The sequence below is a fragment of the Strix aluco genome, chromosome 15, assembly GCF_031877795.1.
Source record: "Strix aluco isolate bStrAlu1 chromosome 15, bStrAlu1.hap1, whole genome shotgun sequence".
Taxonomy (NCBI): Eukaryota; Metazoa; Chordata; class Aves; order Strigiformes; family Strigidae; genus Strix; species Strix aluco.
In genome coordinates, this window is record NC_133945.1 from 5,381,253 (window position 1) to 5,409,182 (window position 27,930).

The 27,930-nt window shown below is 41.3% G+C and overlaps 1 protein-coding gene across 4 annotated transcripts in view; it reads left to right on the top strand.

The window, feature by feature from the left end:
* The window catches only part of ADCY9 (adenylate cyclase 9), a 95,807-nt gene that overhangs the window by 40,479 nt on the left and 27,398 nt on the right, over nt 1-27,930 (top strand). For 3 of the 4 annotated variants that reach the window (XM_074841192.1, XM_074841189.1, XM_074841190.1), the window contains 5 exons: nt 7,307-7,479; nt 12,782-12,886; nt 17,149-17,366; nt 22,042-22,144; nt 25,160-25,368. In XM_074841192.1, the coding sequence (XP_074697293.1) occupies nt 7,307-7,479; nt 12,782-12,886; nt 17,149-17,366; nt 22,042-22,144; nt 25,160-25,368 (808 nt within the window). The remainder of the gene's footprint in view (nt 1-7,306; nt 7,480-12,781; nt 12,887-17,148; nt 17,367-22,041; nt 22,145-25,159; nt 25,369-27,930) is intronic. The other variant, XM_074841191.1, reaches the window with a different exon arrangement.

Below are 27,930 nucleotides of genomic sequence, written 5' to 3' on the forward strand. Positions count from 1 at the left end.
ATGAGAGAAGTGTGAGTTTGTAGTCAGAAGCAAGCAAAAGCAGCACCCCATGGGTATGTGTGGGGTGGGAGCTATTACAGCCTTGTAGCTGGAGTAAAGATTAAATGTAAAGGCAAAATACCAAGAACAGTACCCCTTCCTTTCTCTCTGATCCTTCCTGAGGAGTGAGGGAGAACAGCACTTTTTTAGATGTTGTGTCTGGTGTTGTTTAACCAGAGCTGCCGGTAGTTCCTTCAGGAAATCAGATAAACTCGGTTTGGCACAGCCCATTGGGCACAGCTGGCAGGCTGGTTAGGCAATTGTTTCCACTCTTGGAGCATCTTGTAAACTTGCTGGAAAAGTTGTTTCTCTTGCAGTTAAAGATCAGGCTAATGTCCCTGCATCCCGGGCACGATGCCTTGGAGGGAACCTGTACGGTTCTGCAGTAGAAGCCCTGCACTCTCCTCTGCTCAGCACGGGCAAGCAGATGTTTGATCATCTGGCCATGCCTCCGTGGGGAGGGAGGTGCTGCGAGTGCTTGTCCTGTAAGTGGCCTCCTAGCACGGCCCTTGGCACTGCACAGTCCCATGAGTTCTGGGCTGCTTCAGAGGTTCAAGCAGAAATTGATTAGGTTTTTTTAATTTTTTTTTTTTTTTTTTCCCCAGTTGCTGACATGCTTGGCTGCAATTTTGTCTCTAGGCACTCTAATTACAATGCAGTCATTTCCTTGAAATTAAAAATATACCTGTAGGCCTTTACATGCCTGTATTTCTGAAAGCCAAAAGTCTAGAGCTGAGCTTCAGAGTGACTTCATCAAGTTGTGATGTAGAATAGCTACTCGAGCATAGCATTTTCGCTCTCTCAACTGTGTCAGTTCGATTGACTGAAAGATGTTTTGCAGGGATATCACAACCCCTGTGATTATCCGGTTTGTATTTACCATGTGCTGTTGCCCAGGTAAGAATGTTCCTCTGAGCTTTTGCTTCTCTCTTTGTTTCTGCGTACACAACTACTTTAATTATGAAATTATTAGAAGCGTCAAGGGGGAAAACCTTCTGAAGTTATTTCTTACGTGTAACAATCTTTTGACAAATAAAGGTTGCAGAATAGGGAAAAAAATGTAAGTAACCCTATTTACATTTAAAGTTGCACATTTCTTGGCACTCAGTTCAGCTTGGTTACTGGGTACCTCTTTGAAGATGCCTCAGTTGATCTGTGTTACGTTGGCTACGGAGTCTATCTAGGAAAAGGATTTTAGATTTCCAATTCATCCATTTTCAGATTTGCTCTCTAGTGAAATACAGAGTGAAAGTTTCTGTTCTTCAGTTTCTAACGTTGAAGCATTTTGAGCAGCATTTCGTGTTCTAGTTGAACATTGTGGGCAGTTGATCCTTCCAGTAGCTGCACGTGTTACCAGTGCACGTTGGTACCGCTGTGCAGTGCCGTCGGGCGCTCGGGTCAGTGGCCCTGCTTGGCTTTTGCTGCTTCTGAGGTTTCTTGTTGTGGTGTAAACTACCAGTTCTCAGTTCAATAGATGAGAATGTTGTGCTGGGGGGAAGGAAGAGGTTTGCATGAACCCTCTGTGCAAGAGTGGGTCTAATAAAGTGAGAAAATAGTCCCCATACATACAGATTTGGCAACTATTGAATTTTAAGAACGAGGGAGAGTATTTGCTACTGAAAATCACCTTTAGATTCAGCAACAATTTGGACCCAGAGGATGTTAAAGCTCCTGGAATGATGGTGTACACTGTATTGTTTCTTGCACAAACATTAGGCTAGGTTGGTACCTGAAAAATTATTTAAGCTTTGACAAGGGGAAAAAAAACAACATGGAAAAGATGGATATATGTCAAAAAGAAACTGCAATTAGAAGAAGTAAATCCATTTCTGTTCTTTTTTTTTCCCCCCAATTGTTATTTGCCTGTCATATTACATTCCAGAAGTTGCAGTTAATAATTTATTTTACAGAGCAAGTCAAGAGTCTAATGAAATTGTATAGCAACATATTTTATTGTATGAGGAAACCTAACTGTAGGTCTTTCCCTGGAGTGGTAGTGGCTGAATACCAGTATTTTCACTCCCAGATTTTTGGCAAAGTGCAAAGATGATGTCTTTAAAAGGCGTGGAGAAAACTTTTCATTGTATTTCTAAAAAGAGAAAGCAAGAGCTGATTGATTGCAGAGAAGCATGACCCAAAAGTGAGTTACCACTCATCAGTTCAGAAATAAAGGAGCTAAGCCAGTCCTGAACTGCAAAGCTTTTTTTATGACCTTGCTATACCACTACTAGTTACTTGTATCAGAGTTATATAAAATGAGATACTAAATTATTGAAAGATAATAGCTAACGTTGTTCATCACAGTGGACTGCAGCAGGTGATTAAAATTACTTTCTAGCTGGAAAGTAGTTCTTGCCCTCAAGTGGGAGTGGTGACAGACACTGTGGTTCTCACAATGAAACAGTTTTCATGCAAATTCTAATTTTGTGAGGTAAGATACCGCAAAAGTAGGGGGTTGTGAAAATAGAGCTCAGTTAGTTTTGTAAATTTGTACTTAATTATTTGGAAAGAGATATGATTAAATGATTAAAGTATGTAGACTCTAAGGGGAATGATGGAAAGATAATGAAGGAGAAGCATTAGTATAAAGCTATTTGGTAAAAGGGGGCATAATCAATACTATTTGGGTTTTATTACATCAATACAAGGAATATTACTAGTCTTACAGAACAGAGGGCTGTATACTGGGAAGCACTTACTCTGGAAAGGAAGGTCACCTCTTAGTTAAATTCTGTTTCCCCATACTGCAACTAAAAAGGTGAAGCAATTCGTGGAGGCGGGAATAGAGATATATAAGAAGAGTGGGATTATATTTTTATTAAATGAATCAGTAAGACCATGACTGAAATATTCCCATTGTTTTTTGGTGTCTCTTAGAATAAGTGCTAAAAAGGGTTTCAAAAGCATTTGAAGTTCATTAGATAGAGACATGAGAAGTATGACACATTCACTTTGCCAGAGAGAAAGTAATTTTCCTGTCTGCTATCAATAGAGGGCTAAAAAGTTTTAATTCCATACAGAGAAGCATCAACAATTGAACCTTGAATCTTCTTTTACCGAGGAATTGCTTATCAGTATTTGTATTAATCCCCCATCTCTTGATCTGTAGGAGAAGTCATCCCATCTTTAAAAGATGCATGTAGGAATGCCCTCTACCTATGTAAAAATCAGGTTAAATTGGTGTAACAGCAACTTCTGTCCAGAAGTCACGAGGATTAATGATCTGAAAGAAAGGAAATAAATGACTTAATTAAGGACTTGAAGAACCAGAACATCTTTTCTCTCCCTTTCCCTGTACCTTACCAGCAAGTGACTTCCCACTAATTATCTGAGATGGTTTTTCTCTGCAAACACAGCTACAGTTGAGGATGGCAGAGTTGCTGCAGCCTGACCCATCCCGGTATAACCCAGCAGCTAGCAGGGTGCAGGCAGGGAGGCAGCGCTTGGGCAGGGGGCCCCCAACCTCTGCCTGCCCCTGCCTGCGCTCACGTTGCTGAACTTTCCATTCGCTCTGCAACAACCGGGTTTTCTCACGCTACCAAAACCAGGTTGAAGACTGGGATGTTTATACACAGCCTTATTTATACTTTTGTTTATTTTTGTGCATACAGAAAATAATTTGTGTGTGAGTACATGCATATGATTTTTTTTTTATTGTTATTAGGAGTATTTTTTAGTGTTCAGGATGATTTTTTTTGTAAGTTCAGAGAAATACCACTGATAAAAAAAAAAAAGCTATCTGAAGACAGAAACCAAGTACAGAAATTTCCTACTGCTCCTAAAATTCAACAGTAATAGGACTAATAAACCCACTACAGTTTTATGGAGATCTCACCTGTTAACTGTTTTGACAAAAATACACTTTACAAACACTGCCATGTCAGTATTCAAAATGGTTGAATTCAAGAAATAAGTTTTGGCTCAGCATGCAGGAGCTGTTACTCTTTATAACGCTTACAGATTTTCCGAACTTGAAGACATGTGAAGGAAATGGCTTGTGTTTCTCAAAGATAACCAACGTAGCTCATTTTTCCCCCAGGGCAGAAAATACTATATACGTTAAATTGGTATGTTGTGGGGTGGGTTGTTGTAGCCAGTTCCCAGTCTTTGCTTCCAAGAGCCATCTCTGGAAAAAGCAGAAATGCGCTGCAGGATAGAGCCTGTCAGAGTACAGATTTGCTATCAGGCAGTTTGAGGTTGTGTTATTTTTCAGCATTTATTTTGAATAAATTTGGAGGAAGGAAGTAAGTGTAAGATTGAGAATGGCAGGAGGGGGGAGAAAGGGTGAGCTTTGATTTCATAAATAGCAGTACAGGCATCTCGTAGCACTTTCTTCATTGCCATGTCTTGAGTTACATTGTTGCGCAGCAACACGCACCAAAATTGCACCATGTTTGATGGTTTTCACATAAAATAGCAGCTCCTCTGTTCACTTATTCATTTGAGATTGTGGTGTTACCTAGTTGATTTAAACGTGCTGGGTGGTGGTGTGAATGTTTTTCACTCCATACACCGTTTGTGTGGAAAATGACAGTGTTGATTGCACTCATTCATTGGACGTGTAGAAGGAGGAAGAGTACTGTTCTTGTGAAATACGTTTTTGTTACATCGATACAGTTCTTCTGAATTAATGACCCCTGGTTTTATACCAAAATATTTCAGACTGAACGTAGGAGTGGCTTTGTGAAGTGACACAGAATTGCAAGGAATACCAAAGCAAATTGAATTTTCTTATCATAAGCAGGATTTATTAACAAACAAAATATTAGGTAGGTGATGTTAGTAAAGTTCTGTGAAGATGAAAGATTCTTACACCTCCTAATTTTCCAAAACTTTTAAAAAATAACGTTTTTTTGTTATTTGCTCTCTGGAGACCCTGACCTTGCATTCAGCACTAGGAGTAGCCCTGCTGACTTCTTGCTAAACGTATGCTGTGATTCAGCAGGATAGTGGCTTTTCTCTGTCCAATTTCAAGTCACCCATTTCAAATAACGCCTCTTGTTCAGGGGCTGGGGAGCACGAAGAGGTAATAAAGAGATTTTTATAGTTCTTGGTGCCAACAACCAGACATTTTAGCCAACTTTAAACCCTGCAGCTCAGTCCTGTGGGGCAAAACATGTCATAGTGGCTGTAGGCTGGTGGGTTTGCCGCGGATGGGAAGGACGAGGGGTGGAGCAGGGTCGAGGAGCCGCAGCCCACTGTGGTTTCAGGTTGGGGCGAAGGTGGATTCTGCTTTCCCAAACACATTTTTAATTACTGCTGTACTGTAGCCTTTTCCCTTTTTCTTCGGTGTGGAGCTCAAACTGGAGATAATTTTACTGTATACATCAGAATGACAAAATAATTATGCTGTGCAGCACAGTAAGACATAAAAAGTGCCTTTTCAAAAATACAAAAAAACAAAGAAAATATGTTTGTTCAGAAAAAAACCCAGAGGAGTAATAGGAGTGGTAAAAAAATTCCTGTTGCTTTAAGGTAGCTTTTGAAAATAGAAGTAGTAAGCTTAATGCTCCAGCTTTTACCACAGTAAACATATAATTGTAAGCTGATTGTGGTGAATTCCTTAAATGGCAGCCCCCATCAATATAAGTTTTAAAGAGACAGCCCTACATCTGGAAGCCAGCAGCAGCTCAGGATTTTATTAAGTGGCACTGCCAAATAAAATCCAAGTGCTACTATATACGATATAAAAATAAGGATTTGCTCTAGAGTAACATCTCAAAGACGTGAGTGCTCCGGAGTTTGGAGCTCTATGAGAGCAGCTTTTAAGCCTGAGGTGGAAATGGTCAATATGGATGCAGGTTTCTGCATTCGTGGTGGAAGCGTTCAAGAGCTTAAGTTACTAGTGGAATAAACAGAGAAACTGCAAAATTGCTATTAGTATGTCTAACTTATTTTTATTAGAAAGGTTACAAAGTACTGTCTGTGTTACATATTACAGACATAAAAAAAGGTTTATAGAATATGATTTTCTGTCTGTAAAGAAGGTTATGAGAGAATGACCTTGTTACAAGAAACAGAAACCTGCCCTCTTCCAAGGGCTGTAACTTGACATATTTATTTCCAGCTTTCATCCTATGGACAGAGGCAGTCGATGGCTGTGACAGTCATGTGTCTGGCTGCAACTGGGTGACAACTATCAGAAAAAGGGAGGGGGTTGCTGCACAGCTGACCCAGATAGAAAGCCAGCAGCCATCCCGTGAGTCTCGGGCAGCGAGAGGTCGGCTGCAGAATCACATGGAACAACAGTCTCTGGTGCCACAAAATAATGAGTGCTTTCCAGTTCTGCGAGCTGATGACCTCCACGCTTTTTTGGAGCATGTCAGTGCCCTTCCTTGCTGAGTGGGAGATTTCTCATACAGTGGCAATAAAATTTAACTCATTTGAATTCAGAAAGCGGTGTGATTAGTAGCTCTTTCCTAGTCTTTGTGCCTAGAAATAGCCCAGAACATCATAGTGCAAAGTTTCAAGGAAGTAAAATAAGCAATATTCTAAACAAAATTTAGATCTTTTATTTTTTGAACAGGTTTTTGATACAGCTCAGCTTGATACAACATGGTATTTACCAGCCTGGCCTTTAATATTGGATCTGCTTTCCAATTATGCTTCAATTCATACAACAGTTGCAGAGGGCGTGTGTGGGCGTACGTGCGAGAGATGGATTTTGTTCTTTAAAAATGTGAAGTCTGCACTAACTATGAAAACCCAACAGAATTTCTAGCACTTAAACGCCATTTCCTTTCTCAATGTGCTACCAGCATTAAGCAATCTTGACGACATCTCTCTGACAAATGGAGAGAGCAAGTGGAGGAATATATGCTGATTTTTCAGAAGCAGAATATTAACACAGATATCAGTGAAAAACAGGCTGCAAATCCTTCCCAGAAGTAAAGAGTTAATGTGAGAGCTCAAATTGCAGCTTGGAAGAGAATACATACGGTCTTAGCTCTATTTTTCAGAAGTACATGAGTGGAAATGGAATAAAGAAAGTACATGTCAGTCCTGGCTGTTGCTGTGTTTGAGTAGTCTGTGTCTGGGACAGCAGATGTTGGGCAATCCTAATTGCCACCACTTTACACAGAGCATCTTTATATTCCTGGTGGTAGTTCCCAGCCACTGTCTTTGTGTGCTGTATTCCTGAGCCTTGATAGTGCTCTGAAAGTTACTGTATTTCATATCTGAGAAGTCCAAAGGAGTGTTATTTTTGTCTTTCTGCAGTTATTTTTGTCTTTCTTCAGTTCTCACTGTTTGTTTCTTTTTTCTGTAGGTTTGAAGACCTATCTGATCTCTGGTCAGAAGGTGAAGGAGCCCCACTGCAGCTGTTCACAAGCCTTGCTTCCTGGCTTGGAGTCCAGAGACGGAGCCAGGATACAGGGAGCATCGTCAGCTGAGAACGCCGGTGACTTGACAAAGACCCTCAAACATGCGGAAAAAACTAAGGTGAGTTCTTGTTTCAAAGCCAAGCAGCGTAGATCTCAAACTGTGCAAATCAGGGAGAGATGTGTGGATGGGGAAACCTTACAGGTTTGTTTATGCACTGCTTTATATGTTTGTATATAAATATATATGTATGTATACCTGTATATATGCATATATAGTGACAAAATGTAGTTTGAGGGATGAAAAAATTTACAAAGTAGAACACCTCGCCAGATGACAAGCCATCCCTAAGGTAAGGTGAACACTTTTTAAAGGTGGTTTTAAATAAATATTCTTTTTTATATTTCAGGACTGAGAGGTCAATGCTGTTTTTTCAATGGTCTTGATTTTATGGGGAATTAAAAATACAATTTATGCAGCTACTGTAACTTCTATGATTTTCTGCTTTTGCTGTAACCTGCTTCTGCTGTTCATCTATTGTGCAGGTCATGTACCTTTTTTTCATATGAGTATATAACAGGCATCCCCACTAAAAGATAACAGAATTGTTTGTGTGGGGGGAGAAAATGCTCCGGTAGGTAATGAGATTGTGTTTTATCTGCTTGCTCTAGAAACCTGTATCTAGAACTGAGGACAATGATTTGTATGGATTCAGCTTAGAGAAATGGTGACATTTTGTTATGTTCACACTTCTCACAAGATCTCTTGACAAGGAAATCTGTGAAACAATGCGTATTGCTTCGAAGCTTTGCTGTTACTCTCCATCTTCCAGCTCAGAACAGATTTCCCAAACAACAGATGTCTATTCTCTGCTTTCATTTGTGCTAAGAGTTCCTCGTCCTGGGTTGCCTGAGCTGGGCAAAAATGTCAGAGCCATGGGTGGTCATCTGCAGGTCACTGTCCTTAGAGTTCAGTGTGTTTAGTCCTGAGAGGATCTCTTCAACATGAGTTTGAGATTGAGCTGGCAGAGTTGATGATGAGGGGGTGACTTCCATGCTACTCCATTTTTGCTGCCAGTATGTTTGTTGTCTGGATTAGGAGAGCGTGAGTAGGGTGCCTTTACCCTGCTTCTGTGCCCGGTTTTAAGTTTTGGATTAAAAACACTGGATCGCAAGTGAGATCAGCTGGAAGGCTGGCCCAAAGATACAGTCTCGAGTTAAGTAAGCTCCTTAGAGAGCAAGCCAGGACTGTTTAACTGCAAAAGATAACTGTAGCCATCTTTATCCCTCCCCAAAATATGCACTGTGTGTGGTTTGACTGCATCCAAGTTGCTGGTGATACTTTTCTATTCCTTCTACTGTGTAAGAAAGAATATATTTGGCATCCCTTAGGCACCAGCTTTCCAGCTCTCTCTTGCCTTTCAGTGAAGGTACTAGCAAATAAGGCAGTAAAATACATCTCAGAGCAGTCGGTGGGCATCTGTACAAATAAGCCTGTCTGTGCTGCCCGGTGTGTGGCCATGCAGAGGTACGGATGTGACAGTAAGGGGTAGAAATTCCTTTATTTCAAGTAGGGAAGAAAGAAGAATGTACCAAGCGGAGCAGTGTTACTGAGCTGCTGGTCTGTGGAGCGGAATGGGGAGAGGAGAGATTGAACAAAGCAGTAAAACTAAAGGTGCTGTTCTGAGAAAACGCGAGGATGCCGTGTTAATGTCAGACAGCAAAGTAAGTTGTAACTGGGGGACGGCAAAGCTACGGCAAACTACAGGGCTGACCTGACTGCAGCTAGGATTTGATAAAATTTGTTATGTATTAACTTGGGGTGGTACTTGTTAAAATGATCCAAGTCCAAGATGAAATCTGTTGTTAAGGATCAGCCTATGGTATGTGTTTTCTAAAATGTGGGGTGACTTACTCTGTGGAAGGGTAGATACAGATGCACCACTACTCCTAAAAAGCTAGTGTGCGTTGTAGGGGCATGCTGCTGGCCCAAGATGTTTTGTTTACTGCCTTGTCCCCGATTTTCTGCTCTGGGACCATCTTGGCTGGCAGTTAATTGCTGTTTAAATGCTGAATGATGGTCTGCACAGTGCAAAAGTACAAACGTGGCTATCCAAATAAGTGTAGGAGAAGCTAAAAGAAGCTGCTTCAGAAGATGATCTAGGACAAGTGCCAGCTCAGTTTCAGCCTTCTTGGATACCCTATCTACCATTGTGCTAAAGCTGCTGCATCGAGTTTATGCTTACAGGTACCTGGGTTTATTCATCACCAGGAGCACTGCAGGTCTGGCCAGTGATTTCCTAAGCGGCCTCACAACTCTTTGAAAATAGCGTGTCTGTCTTGCCCAAAATACACGGGTGCTGGAGTGAATTTTGAATGACCACAAACTCAGATTTCCCTGCGGTCTGATAAGCATCCGTATAATGCGTGCCACAAACCGTGTCAGAATGCGTATAGCATAGTGATGAAGCAATCGCGTGAATGCCGAGCACTTGCTTAAAAACGTGTTCTGTGACTGTAGTTGCAGCATAACAGTGCAGTGTGTACTTGCTTCTCACAGCATGGCTAGGTACAGGTATTCCAGACTCCACAGCACGCTTTCGATTGCAGATGTGCACCAGCCTCCTCTCTGATGGGTAGTCTGTTATTGGAGTGATTGTGGACCAGGAAGGCTGGGTGATGCTTTCAAGGAACATTTAATTTGCCAGCCATGCTAGAGTAGGTCTTACAGTGTTAAAAAAATAAATAAATATGTATATTAAAAAATCCCCACAGAGAACAACCATGCAATTTAATTGCAGATCATGCACAATTTTTGTAAAGGAGTGGGTTTCTTTTTTACAGGATTTTTTTTTCTTTTCTTTTTTTTTTTTTTTAAAGCCTGCAGCTTGCTGGTAGGGTCTGGAGACGATAATTTGCAAAAGAATCATGACTTACATGCCAACTGTTTTAAATACAAAGCTGTAAACAGTGTCAGTGTAGGAGGAGATGACTCCAGCTCTGCAAAAGAGACTAAGTAGGAGGGGCAAAATTACAGGCAAGTTGAAATATTTTTGTTTTAAAGGGAATAAGTGGCCATATTGGATGCAAAGGATGACTTTCACATTTTGGGCTTGAGCGGATGTTCTAGCAGACAAGATCTGTTAAGGAAAGTCAGGAAGGAGAATGCAACAGTAATTGATACATGAAAGGAATTGTATTTCCTCCTCTCCTCCAGGGTATCTGTAGTTCATTTTATTGCAGACCTTATTGCAGTATGGATATCAATAAAATGCCTGTACGTAATTAAAATGGTGAAGATAGGGGCTAAAAACTATAAGTAAACCTATAATAGCAGCTGATTTTTTTGAATGAAAACACTGTAACCTGCTTAAGTGGTTTTGGTGTCAGTTTATTTTTCCTATCGTATTTTATAAAATCCCTTACCTGACAAGGAATCATAAGCTGTTGTAAAAATGTTTTAATCATCACTTGGTATGAAAACAGAAAGTACTTTTGCTTGTCTTGATGTTTGCTGAAAGTACATTAATGTATTATTCATCGTGATGAGGTCACATACGCCCTGAGCTTGTGTGAATGTCTACAATAGAGAAGGAAGTTGACTTGAACACATGGGGTAAGTCAGATGGACTTCCGCCTCTTCTCAAAAGGTTGGACTTCTTTTCTGAGATTTTTGCCTTCTGGTTTAACCCCAGGAGCTAAGAGTTTGAGCTGGTCTTGCTGATTTATTAGCAAGATCAAAAGGGGTATTTTTTTTATTTTTTGTTAGAGGTATTTGGTTTTTATTACCATTAACTGACTTTTGCCATGGATAAATCTACTAACGCTTTAGGAGCATAGAAGGCTCGTTATCCCGTTGTTTTTAAAGTCATCTAATATTGCCTTCCACAAAGTGGCCAAGGCATTCATGATATTTAGTCCTAGACTATATTTAAACAAAACCATTTGAGAACCAACTTCATAGTTTCTTCAAGTGTGCCGGTATTTGATCAGACTGTACAGGTTCAGAACTGGATGTAACTTGCTTATCTGATGCCAGATTAGGAAACTCATAGTAGTTTCAGTGCCCCAGCCTGGACTGTGCCCCTGAGAACAGGAGATACGATGGCTGCTGGCTGCTAAGAAGGCTCAAGAGTCTTCCTGAAAGCCTTTGAGAGGCATTGTTGAGTGATTAGGTGGATCAGCAGCCACAGGAAGGGTGGGCTGGGAGAAATGTCGTCCAGTAACAACCTGAAAATTAAACATGCCACATGATTTGGGTGAAAAGTCAGTTCTGAAAAGACTTGCATTCTGGTCTCTGAAATCAGGAGTGAACCTGAAGGCTGAAGTTGTTGTGGTTTTGGACTGGGAGGATGATAAACTACAGAGGCTCGAACGAGTTCCTCCCGAGTCCAAAATAGACAGATAAAATGGACGTGGGGCGTTGAGTTTGGGACAAAAGACTCAAGTTACTTGTTGGAAAAATTATCAAGATGTTTAGTGGATCACCTACTACCATTTAGTATATAGCGTGCTGAATTTAGCATGCCGTTCCCCGTGACTGGTTCTGTACCCATTAGTAGACTTCTGGCAAGCCTGGTAACAGTAAACAGTCTCCAGAGCAGAGGAGTTGCCAAGGAGGGATCAGACACAGCGTCCCTCCCATGCAGGATCCTGCCTGTACGTTGCCAGGACTGGAGGAAAGTATGAAGAACTTGAAAGATCTAGATATAGGGTTAGTTCCCCTTAAGCAGATCACATTTTAACTCTACGGGGTTAGGTTGTTTTAAAAGCTGAAGTGTCACATTTTAGATTGCTTCCAAAATGCGTAACCTGCCACTATTACAAGTCCTGATGTTTTTGCTTGCTTTGTTTCCTGTGACATTTGCTGGGTGTTTGGCTCCAACAATGTACGATAGCTTGAGCTCCACTCTACTGTCTTAGAGCACTATATGAAAAAGTATTTCCCTTTATTCATTTCAGATCTGTTGCTTTCCATTTCCCTGTACTGTTCATAATGCATCATGGTGTTTTGTGCTTTTTTTGAATTTTGCTGCATTTTGTGCTAAGTCTTCACTCATAATGCCATTCAGATCCTTTTGCAGGCAGTTTTTAAACAAGAAAATTGCACTTCTCTCACTAAAGAGGATTTCATTCTTCTTGGGGAGGTACTTTGCTAGTATGCAGCGATTACAGTATATCTGTGATCTTACACGAGTAAAGCTTTCCTGGATTAGATTTAGCTTCAGTAAACAGAAAATCTGTGATTTATTTTTGAAATGGTGCGTTCTGTTCCAGTCAAATTTTGCTCCCTCCTTCCCATTCTGTAGCTTTGTTTATCTTTTAACCATGCCGCAAGTATACAAGTGGACCGAATTACAAATTGCATAATACTGCGAGGACACCAGAACATTCCTGGCTAAAATTTTTTTGTCTCATTGCAGCCTTGCCCTTCATGTAGTACCACCCTTGCTCCCCACTGCGATGTCAGCATAGACGAAGGAGCTATCCAAAATGGTTGTCAGGATGAGCATAAAAACAGTACGAAGGTAATTTAAGTATTTATCACTTCCCTCCTTCTCCCTTATTTCCCTGCTTCAGGTAGCTTTCTCATTTTTGCATTGCTTTTCCTTTCAAGCTCTTAAGCAGCAGAATTGAGTTTGAGTTGGAGCGGTTGTGTTCTAAAATGTAGTCCAGCCCCCACCCCCCAGTTTGACACTGAGAAGGACCTAAAATTTGGACTCTAAATTATTCTGAGGCTACATAAAGAAAGAGGCACAAACAACACTACCACACTCTCCGTCCCTTACACCAGTTGGCTGTGTGTCACCTAGCCACAAGTTATGCCTGTCTTGCCAATGTCTTCTGCATCGTAGCTCTAAGACAGTCACTCCTGTTCACGCATAGCTGAAATTCACAGCCTTTAAGTCAGTTCACATCCTTTTTCTGATTGACAAATACAGCGTCTTACATATTCAGCATGCTGCTGTCAAGATTGCTTTCCTTGCCTGTTGCTTAGATATTCTCACTGAAGCCACCTACTTCCTCTGCAATACCAGACATTGCCTATTTGTCATCTTGTTCATGGCCTTCGTAGCCTCTCTGCTCTGCCTGTCGCCTCTCACCTCTTCCTGAATATTAAGCTCATGCCTAAATGCAAACTGGGTACCAGTGCTCATCACCTGATTGTTATATTTTCAAGTAAGTTTAATGCTTTTCTTCCTTGGGGGGAATCATTTTATAAACACGCTCAGAGATAGCTATCTTGTTCTTCACATCTGTCTTTACAACTCTTCTCGCATATAGAGCTAGTTGAGGAACTTGCCAGCACTTACTCTGCTGATGGGCTACTACATTAATACGTGTTTGTCCCTCTACTCTCTGTATTTGACCTGCTGTCTCTTATCCTTAAATTGTAAGCTCAGAAGCAGGGACTGCCTTACTGGGCTGAAATGGTATGTAACGCAGTAGGCCATGGGCTGTGCCAGGGTTCCTAGGAAACAGCCTAAGAAAAAAATATAATAATCCCTTCAGCCCTGAGGGAGAGCGAGCAGTGTGGCCAGCAGGTACTGGTCTCAAAACAGCATGAGATCTTTAAGATAGAAAACACTGTGGGAGATGTTCTCAGGCTGCCAAGATGGTCTGCATGAGATGCTTCTTCCTCGGGCTGCCTCTGCCCCCGTGCCAGGGATCTCCAGGAGCCAACTGCAGACAGAGATTTTCCTTAGGTACCAACTGCCTAGTGTCATATGTTGCCTTCATCAGAATTATCCTATAAGTTCCTTCCTACTACAGCTGTATTAGCTTCGTCTGTGTTAATCAGCAAGTCATCTAACTTTGCTTAGAAGAGGTCTATACTGTGCTGAATAAAATGTCTGTAGTTCCACTGGAAGAAACATGCTAGTGGAGACCAAATCACATGTCCTTCTTTGATTTGGTGTAGTTATTGCTACGTCAAAAATCAGAGCAGTTAAGTGGCTATCCAGTAAGCCTGGGATGCCTGTTTCACTAAAAGCTTAAAGAACAGCTGCATGCACAAAGTTGCTGTGACATTTGATTTCCAAATCTCCTTTGCAGTCTCAGCTTTCTTGGGAAGAAGAGCCATAAGCTCCCTCTACCCATCTCTGGAGTCTGTTCCTTTCCCATGCCACGTCGCTGCTCCACCTCTGGAGCCTCCCTGTCTCTCCATGAGAGGAAACCGTCACATGGTGCATCAGACCTCTGAGTGCGCAAAACAATCTGTACAGCCTGTTGCCATCAGAAACCACAGTAACATTGGAGCTAACAACATTTAATAAATAGGGATTTTCTCCTTACACACAAGCAGTTTCACACTCTAATCCCCTCCTGTTACGATTAACGGAGTGGAGACAGCACAGGAAAACCTTGAGCTGACTGAAGGGAAGAATTTTCTTAGGGATTTGAGCCTTTGCCAAGGAGCTAAAGAGAAAAGGCCAAGAGAAGTCCATGCTGACCTTCTCTGAAAGAGCAGAAATTTTTACTGCATTTTTCAGATGAACTTGAAGAACAGAGAGGGAAAGCAAACAGTGCAGAGGAGCCCATATATTTTATTTGAGCTGCTCATAGCAAAAATTCTGTTCTCTCAGTTGCTGCTTTTCAGGTAATGGTGGCTACTGCAGGAATGAGGAAAAGGAGAAAGATTCTTTACCAGAAGAAGACAGGTGATAACTATGACCTTTTCGGGGTTTTTTTTAGGCCTCAAGTTGTTCTGGGAAGTGCTCTGAACAAATATTATCTTTAGCATAAATTAAAAAAAAAAAAACAAAACCAACAACAAACCAAACAATGAAGACCCTTCACTTCCAGCAACTTGTTGGACAATTTGCTTTTGCTTTGCCTTTGTTAGTACTCCTCATCTCAAAACCAGAGAGGTTACCCTGGCTCTGCAGTACATCTTGTGCTCCGTAGCCATGTTCCCTCTGGGTAGGCTAGATAACCTGTTAGGGTTGCAGGAGGACTTGCTCTGAAGCTGCTCAATATTTTCCCTTAGAAAAGAAACTGGTGACCTTTTATGTGAGAAGTTCTTGTGCCTCTGGCTTACCAGAGAGTGCCCTTCTGTCATACGCAAGTGCCTTTCCGGTCCAAGGGGTTTTGGTCTGCTTTTACTGGGATATGTGTTGCTGAAATCACCTTTCTCTTCTGTTGATTATGTTCTTTAGCAAAACATTGGCAGCACACCAAGGTAACTACTGAATTTCCTATTCTACTTCGTCAGCTGCTGTCACTGTGCTGTGAACACCTGCAAGCTGCCAAAACAACTGTTGTGAGTGGTAGAAGGGAGTAGACTGGGAATCCTTTCATCTCCTGGCTCCCAGCACGTGGCTCTCGAGGCTCACGCCTCCACTGGGGCAGCCCGCAGGGTGGGGATCCTGCGTCCCTCCCGGGCAGGAGGAAGGGGAAGCACAGCCCACCTCCCTCCTTTTCCTGTTGCTCCAGGGAACCACTCCAACACACCTTGTTATGACTCTAGCTCTTGAGGTCTTGGCAGTGATAGGAAGCTGAGCCTGAGGGCTTTCTGACTCTTCCCTGCACAAGGTGACATACTCCTGCTGCTCCATTAGTCTTGTGTCTTCGCTGGTTGTGTCTGCACCTTTTGTTATACCTGCCTATATTCATGTGCCTCGTTTGCTTTACAGGATAGATATGCAAGGAGGTTGAATTAATTTTGCATGGGCAGCCAGAAACCAGATATTTCTTAACTTTAACTAAGTTGATTTTACAATCTAAGGAACATATTTCAGTGCATGGTTGGGGTGGTGATGATATTTATGGTATTTATTTATGGTCACTGCAGTGGCATCCAAGAATAGTCTTCTGGAGGAGCTTGTCACTGCTGTGCTGACTGCTGTACAGGCAGGAATGAAGAAACTTCTGTCATGAGTGGGTTTCAGGATGAGGATAAATGATATGTGATAAATGATAAGACATGGAGGCGAGGAGATGAACATTCAGATATGCTAAGTTTGATGTATGTTTGCATTTGAAAATGATCCTGACTAACTGCAGTTCATTTTCATTCTAACCGTACTTAGTTGTCTAATTCTTTTGGAGTTACTTCAGTACATATTGGTCTAGGTCAAACAAAATGTAGAGGATGGAACTTCAGGTTCCATGATTTTTGATTAAAAGTAATTTGTGTTCTCAAACAAACGAAAGCAGAATTGGTAATACTGTGTATCAAAGCTGTATTGCAAGCTGATGTCAAAATTTTAAAATGCAGTATTAATTATTACAACGACAAAAGAAAACCAGAAAGAAGTAGTATATCTTAGTCGGTGAAGAAAACGTAGTTTAATTTGCAGAATAAATTTTTTGTAGGATGTTGAGACGTACAAAAGGGCTGTTCCCACAGGTAGGAGAAAGGAGGAAGCTCTGTCTGGGAAAGTAGCAGGGCTGTAGTGGTGAGTGGAAGGATCTGCAAGGGCTGGCAGGGTAAGTTGTCTCATGACCTGTGGAAAGTTAGCACAGTTTAGGTAGGTGTTTAAAAAGCTTTTTAGAAGAATCTTGACCTTAAGATGAGTGAATGAAATTTGGGCTTGTGGTTGGTCTTCATTGCATGTGTGAAAATGGACTTTGTTTTCTGAAACTTGGTATATAAAAAGCAAGACAATGACACCTGAAGAGGCATACACTTACGGAAGGTGTGAGTGATTTCAAGGCAAGTCTTTGACATGATCACGTAAAAGCTCGGTGTGTTGAGGGAAGAACGTTCAACTCTTTGTGAAATCTCTTCTGTCTACCTTCTCAACCACTGATGTTCCTCACCTGTGTTTTGCTTTCTGTCATTCAGGCTCCAGGAGGACACAGTCCAAAGACTCAAAATGGACTTTTGAGTCCTCCACAGGAAGAAAAGCTCAGCAATAGTCAAACCTCGCTTTATGAAATGTTGCAAGAGAAAGGAAAATGGTGTGGAGTGAGTCTGGATCAATCGGCTCTCCTTCCTTTGAGGTTCAAAAACATCAGAGAAAAGACAGATGCTCACTTTGTGGATGTGATTAAAGAAGACAGGTAAGGAAAATCAAGCTGTACAATATAAAATTTTGTAAAGGCAAGAAGGTAGTAACAGGGGCCCCATATCTTTAATCTTTATTTGTATGCTTTTTGTCCAATAATAATTATTGTTAGCATATAACATGTCATATGTTTTCTGATCTCAGTCTATATTGTGCTTCAACTACAGTAGGAACTTGATGTCAGAAACATTCTGCTCGGGAATATGTAAAGCTAGGTTTTTCATCATTTCCGTCGTTCTTCAGTTGAGTCTTCAAAAATGAAAAATACTCATTTAAATGACTCGTCATGAAGTTGAACTTGTATCTTTATATTCAAAAGTCCTCTTTATGCACATAATATGGACCTTCCTCTGCAATTAAAAGTGTAGCATAAAATCTGAACCACAAAACTCACATTCTTGTGTAGCAAAAGAACAATATCTGATAACATTGTGTGACTAATACCTAGAAATCATACTGGGCTTGGAAGCAGAATTAATAGGAGTGAATTCTCATGGACCTACTACCTATCTACAGCATTTTGTAAAGTTAGTTTCTCTCTGTTGTAAACAAACAAAAAAAAAATCTTATTTTGGGCAGAGAAAAAAAAGTTCTCCAAAATTCAGTAGTGTGTGATTTTTGTAAACATACAACCATATCTCCCTTATTATGGCAGTGACTTGACTGGAGCGACAAAGCAGATAACTTGAGTTTGTTGTTATTTATGGCTATTCTTATTTTTGCTTCACTGCTTCCACTCAGATTAGGGATATTTCATCTAAATATCCTTGAAACTGTATGGTCATATAGACCCCAGGCTGCTTGGAACAAGGACACTGTCATCTTAGCTGAAAACATGACTAAAGCAGGGAGAAGTGAGAGGGAGGGACACCAGTCCTTCTCCAGTCTCTTCTCTAGATCTTTTCAGATTGCCTTTCTCCTGTAGCCAACTTCAGTTAAAATTTAGGTTCCTTTTTTTTACCCCCTCTGTGTGTGGTCTGTCATTAGTGGCTGAGAATAGGTGTTTAGCTGATATTTTCAAATATTAGAAGACAGACGGATTGGGAAAGTCCAAATATTGGCGGAAATCAGCAAGAACAAATTGGATTGTTGTTTAAAATGTAACTAACATGCTGCAAATTTTAAGTTATAGCTGTAGCTTAATTTATGCCGTAGGTCTGCTGAAGATACCTAGCTCAAGCTCTTGTGTTGCTGGTGCTTTCCTCCTCCCCTAACAAAATGGATAACTCTTTCTGATTCAGAAAGAGAAAAAGTAGGACTATGATTTGACATCAGTCAAAGCCTAGCTTTTTTTTGGTCTCAATTAAATATCATCATTACCATATTAAGTGGGCCATTTCTTGTTGCCAGGGAAACTTCTCTGCTGAGTTCAGTTCACGTAAACATAACTTTCCAAAAATAATTTTCTGATTAATTAGGTCTATGCGAAATGGTTTAAGCCTACCGTTTTACATTAATCCTTTTTAACATTTCTCAATGTGAAGTTACATGTAATAAGTCATTTTAAAAAACATTCTTGCACCCCTCCCATAAAAGTTAATGTATTGTTGGTCTCAACAAAGCTAGTATCTGTGAGGGTGTTTGGATGGGAAAATTGAGTTTTCTCAGGGAGGGGGGTGAAGTCCAAACTTCCCCTTGGTCATCTTACCTGAAACCCCATTCGCAATAATAATACTGGAGTTTTGCTGCTTTGGTTTTATGTTACTGCAAACCAACAGCCGCAAAGTGTGAGCTTCCCCGAGCATTGGGCAGCGATTTCCACTGTGGTGCACAATGCTGTGGTCTGATCTGTGACATAAATTTATATTAACAGAAAGTACCTGACCCAGATATGGTGATAAGGTGCATAAATTAATCCCGCAGGCTTCCTGTACCACCAGCAGGAGTTAAACATATCCAGGGAGGACTTGGGAGCCTGTACACTGCATTAGGAAGCTGCCTAGGGCTAGCCTGGAGGAAATGCTGGACACTGGTGATATTTTTCATTTCCCAGCTTCTTTCTAGACTTCAGGTGTGTGGCTGAGAGTTTGATGAGTGGCCAGTGCCTTTGCATGCTGAGATTTCACCTTGGAGCTGATACCTCAGCACAGTTCCAGTTGTCTTTAAAAATAACAATAAAGCCAGTGTTAGTGCAGCATGTTTGCATTATTATATGAGAATCCTTTTCATAGAAGTTAACAGTTTCTGTCTTCTTACAACTTGATTATATATATTTGGCAAAGTGTATAGTTTGAGCTTTGCATCTGGCCTTACTACAACGACTGTAAAAATACCATGCTTTGTTCATGGTCATCTGCATGTTACTGTGTGTTTTAAAAGAAGACTAAAGTGTAAGAGTACAAAATGTTTAATTTCATTGGGGATACCCTCAAAGGATTCTCACTTTTTAGATTTTTTGTTTCCAAGAAAAATTACATATTCCTTAGGTTATAAACCTTTTGAAGTACAAGAAACAAGTACACATGCGCTGATCAGGACGGTACTTACAAATGATCTCTTTAGGCTTACAGAGCAGAGTCCCAGGGAAATACGAAGCTAGGTTCTGTGCAGCCTTTCAGCCCCTCCTTGGGTCAGTTTCCTGTTTAAATACTTTTAAAATTTGTTTGTTTCTTTCATCTCCCACTTCCCAGTCTTGCTTGATTCAGGGAAAACAGAAATCACTTGTGCTGGGGGAGGCTTCTGGGAAGCAGATTATGCATTTGACTCTGTTTAGTCGGCTAAACTGGGATCTTCCTCTTGAGACAGACAACTGTTGACATGGAGCTGGACTGGCATGGTATGGCTGGCTGACATCAGAAATGCTGCCTTCGCCCTGATGTCATCATGTTATACCTTCTGTTTGGTGCTGCACTGACAAACTCCGTTGTTCTTCCTACATCCTTAGACCATCGCAGCTCCAGCACATCACCACCATACTCTGTCGAGCTTCCCTGGAGGAAGAAAGTGAATTCAACAATATTTAAAAAAAAAAAAAAAAAAAAAGCTTGCAAAATTCACATTATAAGATGTTCTTAGAACCATCTGAGAGAGGTGAGGGAGGGAAGACAATGAAGAATGAAAGAGGGAAGGGGGACTCAAGTGACTGTGTCCTGTCATTCCTTCAGAGTATCCTGATGTTTTTAATATATTGGCCAAGGCCAGAATGTTTAAAAGTTATAAAGTATCTGCCCATATTCATGGTTGAAGTCTTTTGTCTTCTCGAGCTTCAGTCTAGGGATGTGTGTTTGGCTGGTCTTGCATCTCAAGAGAAAAATGCTTCCCACATGCCATCTTGTGCTGGGGAGCTTGTACTTCCAAAAAACCCCTTTGCCAAGTGTTGTTAAAAAATAAACAGAAGAAAACCAAAAACAAACCCCTGAAAAAATGGATTCAGGCACAGACTAGCTCTGTAGGATCTTTCAGCTTCTTCATCTGCTTAGAATTTGATCTCATGTGCATCTCTGGTTTTTGCTTAGATAGCACTCTAATTGTTGCTCCGGTGCTACAATTTTCAAGGCAGGATGTCCCATTTCAGATTCTACAGCAATTTCAAATACAGTTAGTTCACTGTAAATAACCAGTGGAATCGGTTGCTTGAAAATGAAAGGAGGTTCATAGCAAGAGCGTGTTTTGAAGTCTCAAATGAGGACTGCACAGAGCAGAGGGCGATGGGCCATCCCAGCACTAAATGGCATAAGCAGGCGTGACCTTACTCTGTGACCATTGGGCAGAAGGCATTGGTGCTCTGTACGTCGAGTCCTTTCAGCTCTGACACCTACTAGTGAAAGAAAAGGTTTGCAGATCAAGTGCCGTCAGTGTCATTAGAAAAATTCTTTCATAAACTTCTTACAACTAATGTAAAACTCATAAAATGTTCTATGTTCGCTCCAGAGGGTGGGGGATAGGAACAACTTCTTAATGATTGAGATCTCTCTTAATGTTTGAGGTTTGTTTGGGTTTTTTTCTGCACCTGATGCTGGAAGATAAGGTGAAGGAGTGCATAAACACCCTCTGGTAGATGCTGCCTCCTGGTTCATTAGTCCTAGTGAGCTAGTTTCATTATTTGTCAGTGCCTTTGTTGATGATTCTGGTGATTTCAAATCTTCTGCTTCAGAAATAAATGTAAGCTATCCATCTCCTCAGGTTCTGTTTCTCTGCAGCCCAGATCGTTAAGAGAATGTTCCCAGCTGAGTTACTGAGTTATTTTAGTGTCTTTGAAATAACAAGAAAGTGCCGTTTTCTAAAATGGACAATGGTTTTTTTCTAACCAATTGTCACCTTTGTCATCCTTGGCTGGCTTTGAACGATAGAATTCCACCTAAGACACAAATATCCCTCAACTATGCGTCTCCTAAGGTTGTGCTTCTGTGGCAGCAATTAACCTTTACTATTTGCTGGCTTATATTACAGTTATCTATAGTAATCCGTGGTTATAGCCATTAAGTTTCTGAAAGGACTTGTTAGTCTCTTCCTGAAAATGTTACGTTTGCTCTGTCAGTTTTTTCATAAAATATTTCCTCTGACTGAACAAGTGATGTGGATAAGGGGGTACCTCATTGACTGAGAGCAAAGAAAAGCAACAGGAACTTCAAAACCAAGCACCAGTGTGCCTTGAAACAGAAACCATGGAATGGGCGGGCTCTGAAAGAGTTGCAGTTGAATAAACTGATGTTACTGTCTTTTCTCCTCAGCCTCATGAAAGACTATTTCTTTAAACCACCTATTAACAAGCTGAGCCTGAACTTCTTGGATCAGGATTTGGAGATGGCCTACAGGACGAGCTATCAGGAAGAGGTATGTTTCTCCTGGCGTTGTTTTCCTTCTGTAATCTGCTAAGCAACTGTCTGTCATTGTTTTTAACACATTTCATTGCAGTTGATGACAAGGGTCATGAAACGTCAAATGTGATTTACTACTGGGTAGTGCTGCCTCTGAAAACAGTCTCCTGTCAGTTTGCCTGTCTTGTGCTATACCCTAAGCCTAGTCCAGTGTTTAGGCTGGAAATATATTTTCACAGTCCACCAAGATACACTAATTACTTCTCACCTGCCTTTTCTCCATTTTCAGGTTAATGATTTAAGGCTTTAGGCAGGCCAGAGAACCATGCTAGGATGAAAGGACAGGACCAAATGCTATTTGCCTTCTCATCAACTGAATTTGATTCTTGTTCATGTCACAGCCTCATGGTTATCCCTGTGGAACCCAAACCTGCTCTGAACTTAAATGTCATAAGTTCTGTAAGTGTGCTGCATTCAGAAACAGGCAATTCAAAACACTGTGTAATTGTAAGGAACAGGGAGTAAATTGTAAGGAACTTGGTGCCTTCTTCAGGATTCTGCACTGAGTGTGAAAAGTCCTTAGTCCCCTTGGGTGCTAATAGTATTGCAGGCTTTCCATGTCAGTAGATATTCCTGCCTGGTTGTTTTAAGCAAGATGTTTTAAGTTTACATATAGTGACATTAAGTGTCAGTATTAACTGAGGCTGCATTTCCACCAGCAGCTGAAAAGTTGCTGCCAAAAGAGGGCAATTACTCTACCCTTCTTGTTCCTACTCCTCCCTGCTCCTTCTGATGGCTCTGGTGCTTATCAGGCTTCCCTGCTGTGAGCCAGTTGGTTTTACTAGCCTAGCATAAAATATTCATGTTTTGTTTTTCTGTTTGGGGCTTTTTCTTTTTCCATCTGGATCTGTTTTTTGCTGTATTGAACCAGCAGCTCACAGAGAGGTTGGCAAGTGCCAGAGCCAGTGCAAGATAAGTGTCCGGCAGCAGGAAGGGGAATGGGCCCTTCCCTTCCAGTAGCGTTGAGCTATTAGTTTGGGCCATCCATCTGGCAGAATTGCATCGTGATAAATGTAGGTGTTGATTTCTTTTCTTCCCACTATGTCCTACATCTGAGGGCAGGTAGGATTTCTGCTTCTCCTGCTTGTTGCTTTCTCTTGATGGGCTGCTTTCTGTGCTGAGCAGCGTTGTCATGCTGTCCTTAGCTATTGCTTCTATTTGCTTGTTTTCCAATGTTTACAAATGAGACCTAACTTTTTTTTTTTTTTAAACAAAGGGAAGCATAGTTGTGTTGCAGTTCAGTTTGTTCACTTTGTTCAGGAACTCCATACTCATCCTGCAGCACTGTTTTCCAGTGGTATCTCTCTGAATAAAGCTCATGAGCAACAACAGGGAGAAACTTCCCGTGGGATACAGCCTGCAAAATTTGCATAAACTACAGAAAACAGAAAATCAGGCTCTTTCCAATGGAAAGATTGGAAAGAGAAGCGAAGCAGTGATAGTTAAGCGTATACCGATAGACCTGTTAATGGGGGTATGTAGGAAATTCATAGAAGGAGCAGGAATGTGGTCTGTGCATTTTGTTAGTGGCAAACTATTTTAAAAGTACTATGTAAACCTCCCTGGAAATGGGAATATTCACTCTGTGATAGTAACTCTGCAGCATTGGGGCAAGACCTGTTAAAGCCTTAATATTAGCATAGTACTGGTCCAAATCAACAACAACAACAAAAAAATGTTCTCTTGGGAGAGTGAAATGATTTGTCAGCACTGCTGGTTATTTAATTGCCTTGCAGTGGACTGTTGCTGAAAGTAACTTCCAACACCGCTGAATTTACCTCTAATTAGACAGTACCAGCTGCATGCTCAGTTTGTGATCGTTCTCTGTAAGCAGCTCCGCTTCCCAAGAGCTTGCTTAGCCTGTTCTTGTTAGGAAATTAAGGCTCTACTTAACACTATTAGGGCATCTTTAATGCTGTCACTTCCAGGGTACAGTGCTGCTTTCCTTAATTCAATTTATGTGACTCTCTGTGTGGAGTAACAGGGTTCTGCTACAGTTCAGATTAAAAGGTAATTTTGGCACTGAAATGATGCTAGCTGAATTTTTTCGGTTGCAAAGAGGTACAAATGAGGAACAAGTTCATTTCCCAATATTGCTGACTGCAGATAGTGTTCTGAGGAGCAAAAGAAATTTCCAGATCAAACCGGAGTACTCAAACCGGGCTACTTCATGGTGATATTGGTAACATACTTTTTGTTTTTCATTGGAACTTGCTTTCTGTGGTCCCTTGGGCAGATATAAACACTCATAAGACTGGGCTCATCTGAGTAAGCCAGGATATGGAGCTCATGATCTAGTTTTCAGCTGGACTGGCCAAAGTAGCACAGAGCACAGCTGCACAGGCACTGAGGCCAGGACAAGATGGGATGGGAATGTGTGGTAAGGGGTTATGGAAGAACAGAACTTGGTGTCCTGGGCTCTGATCAATTCAGATGACATAGCATCCCGATTGCTGCTTTTAATCTGGTCTGGAAGGGAGATGTGAACTCTGCCACGGGCAAGTAACTGCTTCTGCAGAGTGGTGTTTGAAGGGTTTTCTTAAAGAACTGTTGGAGCCAAAACATTTATTGTAAGATCTATTATTGTTTTAAATGAAAATCCTTGAGGAAAACTTCTTATAGCTTTATCTGCTAGTAATTATGGGGTTTATGTTTCTTTGCATAGAGTAGGCAATTTTCATATGGTTTATTTCTGTATCGTAATATTCTGTAGGAATCACCCCAGACCCACGGGCTGCGCTGCCAGTGCCTTTTTTCAACACAAACTGATTCTCAGGGAACTGTGGTAGCCATTGAACTACCTCTTCTGTTTCTTGGTTCAAACCAGTGCTTATGCTGGATTAATGAAGTGGCAAAAATTTCTGTATTCCTTGATTTGTTTTTGTGAGCTGCTGTTTATGGTACAGTTGAATTCAGCAAAATAGCATTTGCTCATTTTCATCCCTTCCTTCAATCCCTGTATTCTACACAGGTTGTGAGGAATGCTCCAGTGAAGACATTTGCCAGTGCTACCTTCAGCTCGCTCCTGGACGTGTTCCTCTCCACCACAGTCTTCCTCATACTCTCTATCACATGTTTCCTGAAACACGGGATGGTCGCGTCCCCTCCGCCACCTGCAGCAGTCGTGGTGTTCATCATCGCCATCCTGCTAGAGGTGCTGTCCCTTGTCATCTCAATTAGGTAAATAAAGCCTAAGAAAGTCTTGAAATAGCAGTGAGAACTAAAATGGTGGCTGGCTTGGGAACATTTTGTTTGATATCATCCCAGGAACTCACTTGGACTGTCTGTAATATTTAGAGAACAGTGTAGTGAAGCCAAGAAGGCAGATCTTGTGCAAAGAGAGGTCTAGAAATTGGAGGAGAGAAAGGTGACTCTGATAGAGGTCACTTAAGGAAACAGAATCTGCACGCCATGCCTGCCCCTGCTTATTGTTCCTTGGGATGCCACATGCAACTGGATATCTTCTCCCCTCACAGGGCCATCAGAGTGAGGGAATTCAAACAGAAAACCTTTATCTGTCCTTCAAGAAAAAAACCCCTGCCTTTAAATTCCTAGATGGAAGTACACCATTCTGGTGTTAAAACTGAAATAATTTATCAGGAATGCAAAGAGCAGTCCTTTTCTAAAAAAAAATAAAAATTAAAAATTGTGAAAGTCACATTGCATCTGTCCAGAATTAGTTTTTTTAATAATCTCTGTTTCAAGTCTTATGGGTTTAATATTCCAATAGTTTGTGTTTTCCCTGTTTGATACATAATTGGAGTTCAGCATTTCCCCCGAGTCCTGGGCTGTGTGACACTCAGCTGCTGCTTGAGAAGGGAAGGGGCACTAGTTTGTCTCTGCAGAAGGGGTGGCTCTGCAGGACTCTGCTCGGCCATGCCAGCCCTGACACTGCCGCTTCGCAGCCGGCAGCGAAGAATCCCCAGTCCCTGAATTCATAAATGAGTCCCTGCCACCCCTGCACCTCAGCCTCTCCTGTGCCCTCGGAGGTGAGGCTTGGCTGCAGGTGCAGATAGCTGATATTTAACAGCGACTCCTCGTTCCTGACTCGTACCCAGTCACCCAGAGGACGTGTGTTCTGGATTTCGAGGACGCTTGCAGGCTTTAGCCCAGCATTTGTAACTAGTCGGTGAGCGGTTACTGTGCAGTTCCTACCTAACGTGGGGTTTCCCCCAGGCACACTGGAGTTACTAACACGTTCAGGTGTAGCAGAAGACTGCAGTTGTGCATGCATTCAGTAAAGCTCATGCTCTCCTGGGTGTGTTGTCTGATTTTATACAGATACCACGTGTAACCTGTTATTAACATAGATGATAGACCTAATAATAAGTTGTTTGTTTGTCTATACTTGTGAGAGCAAGTTTATTCTGCCCTCCTCATCCCCCACTTTCACTGCACTTCCTTCTGACACAAAAGCGTGTTATAAGGGTGGTGTGTGGAAGCGTGTGTCTGCACTTGTAGTTCTGCAAATCAGTCAGGTATGTGTAAGTTCAAATGCTTTTGTAATTACAAGTTAGAAGCAATTCTGCTGTTGTTTCAAAAGAAACAAGAAATTGCAGTTTGCACTCTGACTTTTCAGGGTCCAGTTAAAAAGTACTAGATTAGTACTCACTGAAGCAAGCTTGTAACTGAGTGCATATAAATGTATGCAGGCATATTTACATGAAAGCTGGCATTTGGGAGTAGAGAGGGGTCATTTATGGACAGGAGAGATGTTTTTAAGGATAATGTTTTTTTAGCAGGTGTAATTGATTGTTGCAATTTGAATAGTATTGTACTTCTGGAGTCTTTAGAAAATCTAGAAATTCATAAAGTGTTAAGACCTGTACTGGGAGATCGTTGAACTGGTAGGACTGTTGTTCCAGAGCATCCGAAACTGGATTAACTGATACTCTGTCCTCTCCCTTGCACCAGAAGTGCATGTTCCTCTTCGCAGAACAGTTTCTGTACTCTGTTTTGGGTGGGGGGGAAGTGTTTTTGTCAGCTTAATGTGCCCAGGCAGCTCTTTCATCGCACCAGGCAGGAGAGGTAGGAAGGCAGCAGTGAGCAGGCAGTCTGGGTTTGGTGGCCATGGCATCGTATCCTTGAACTTGTTCAGCTCTGAACAACTCAGCCACCACTTTGCAGAAGAGCTAGTTTCTGCTATCCAGGTATGTTTGGAGGAAATTTGTATTCGTTCACCTTGCAGGTGAATTTTTATTCCATTTTAGTGTTTTTCAATTCATTGTTGTTCCCACTTGTTTTTCCAGTGCTATATTGCGTTTGCCTTTTCTTATTTATAAAAAATTAAACATTTATAAAAATTATTGCTGTAATCTTAGAAATTTTATATGTAGATACATAAGGTTTTATTTCAGTCGTGTTCTATAATTGGTGGTTTATGGGCTTCTTAAGGAAAAGGAAGATTGTTTTTTTTCAATATGTCACCTGTATGGTCAAGAATTTGCAAAGTGGTTTTGTCTTTGAGCTCTTGTATGGCTGTACAGAGGTTTAGCTTCATTGCAGCACTATGTTGTTAAGAGCCATGCTCTCTGGTAGAGAGCCTGGGCCATTACCAAGGTGAGTTTAGTGGCTTTAGAATGTTTTCTTAACACTATTTGGTTTTGCCACTGACATTTCTAATATTTCCATGAGACTATGTTGGCTTAAAGCTCGAATTTTACTTTCTAAACTGACTTGGATGCCTCATTTAAAGTCACTGAGATTTAAAAAGCATGTGTTTCAGGATGACTCCTAAGTCTT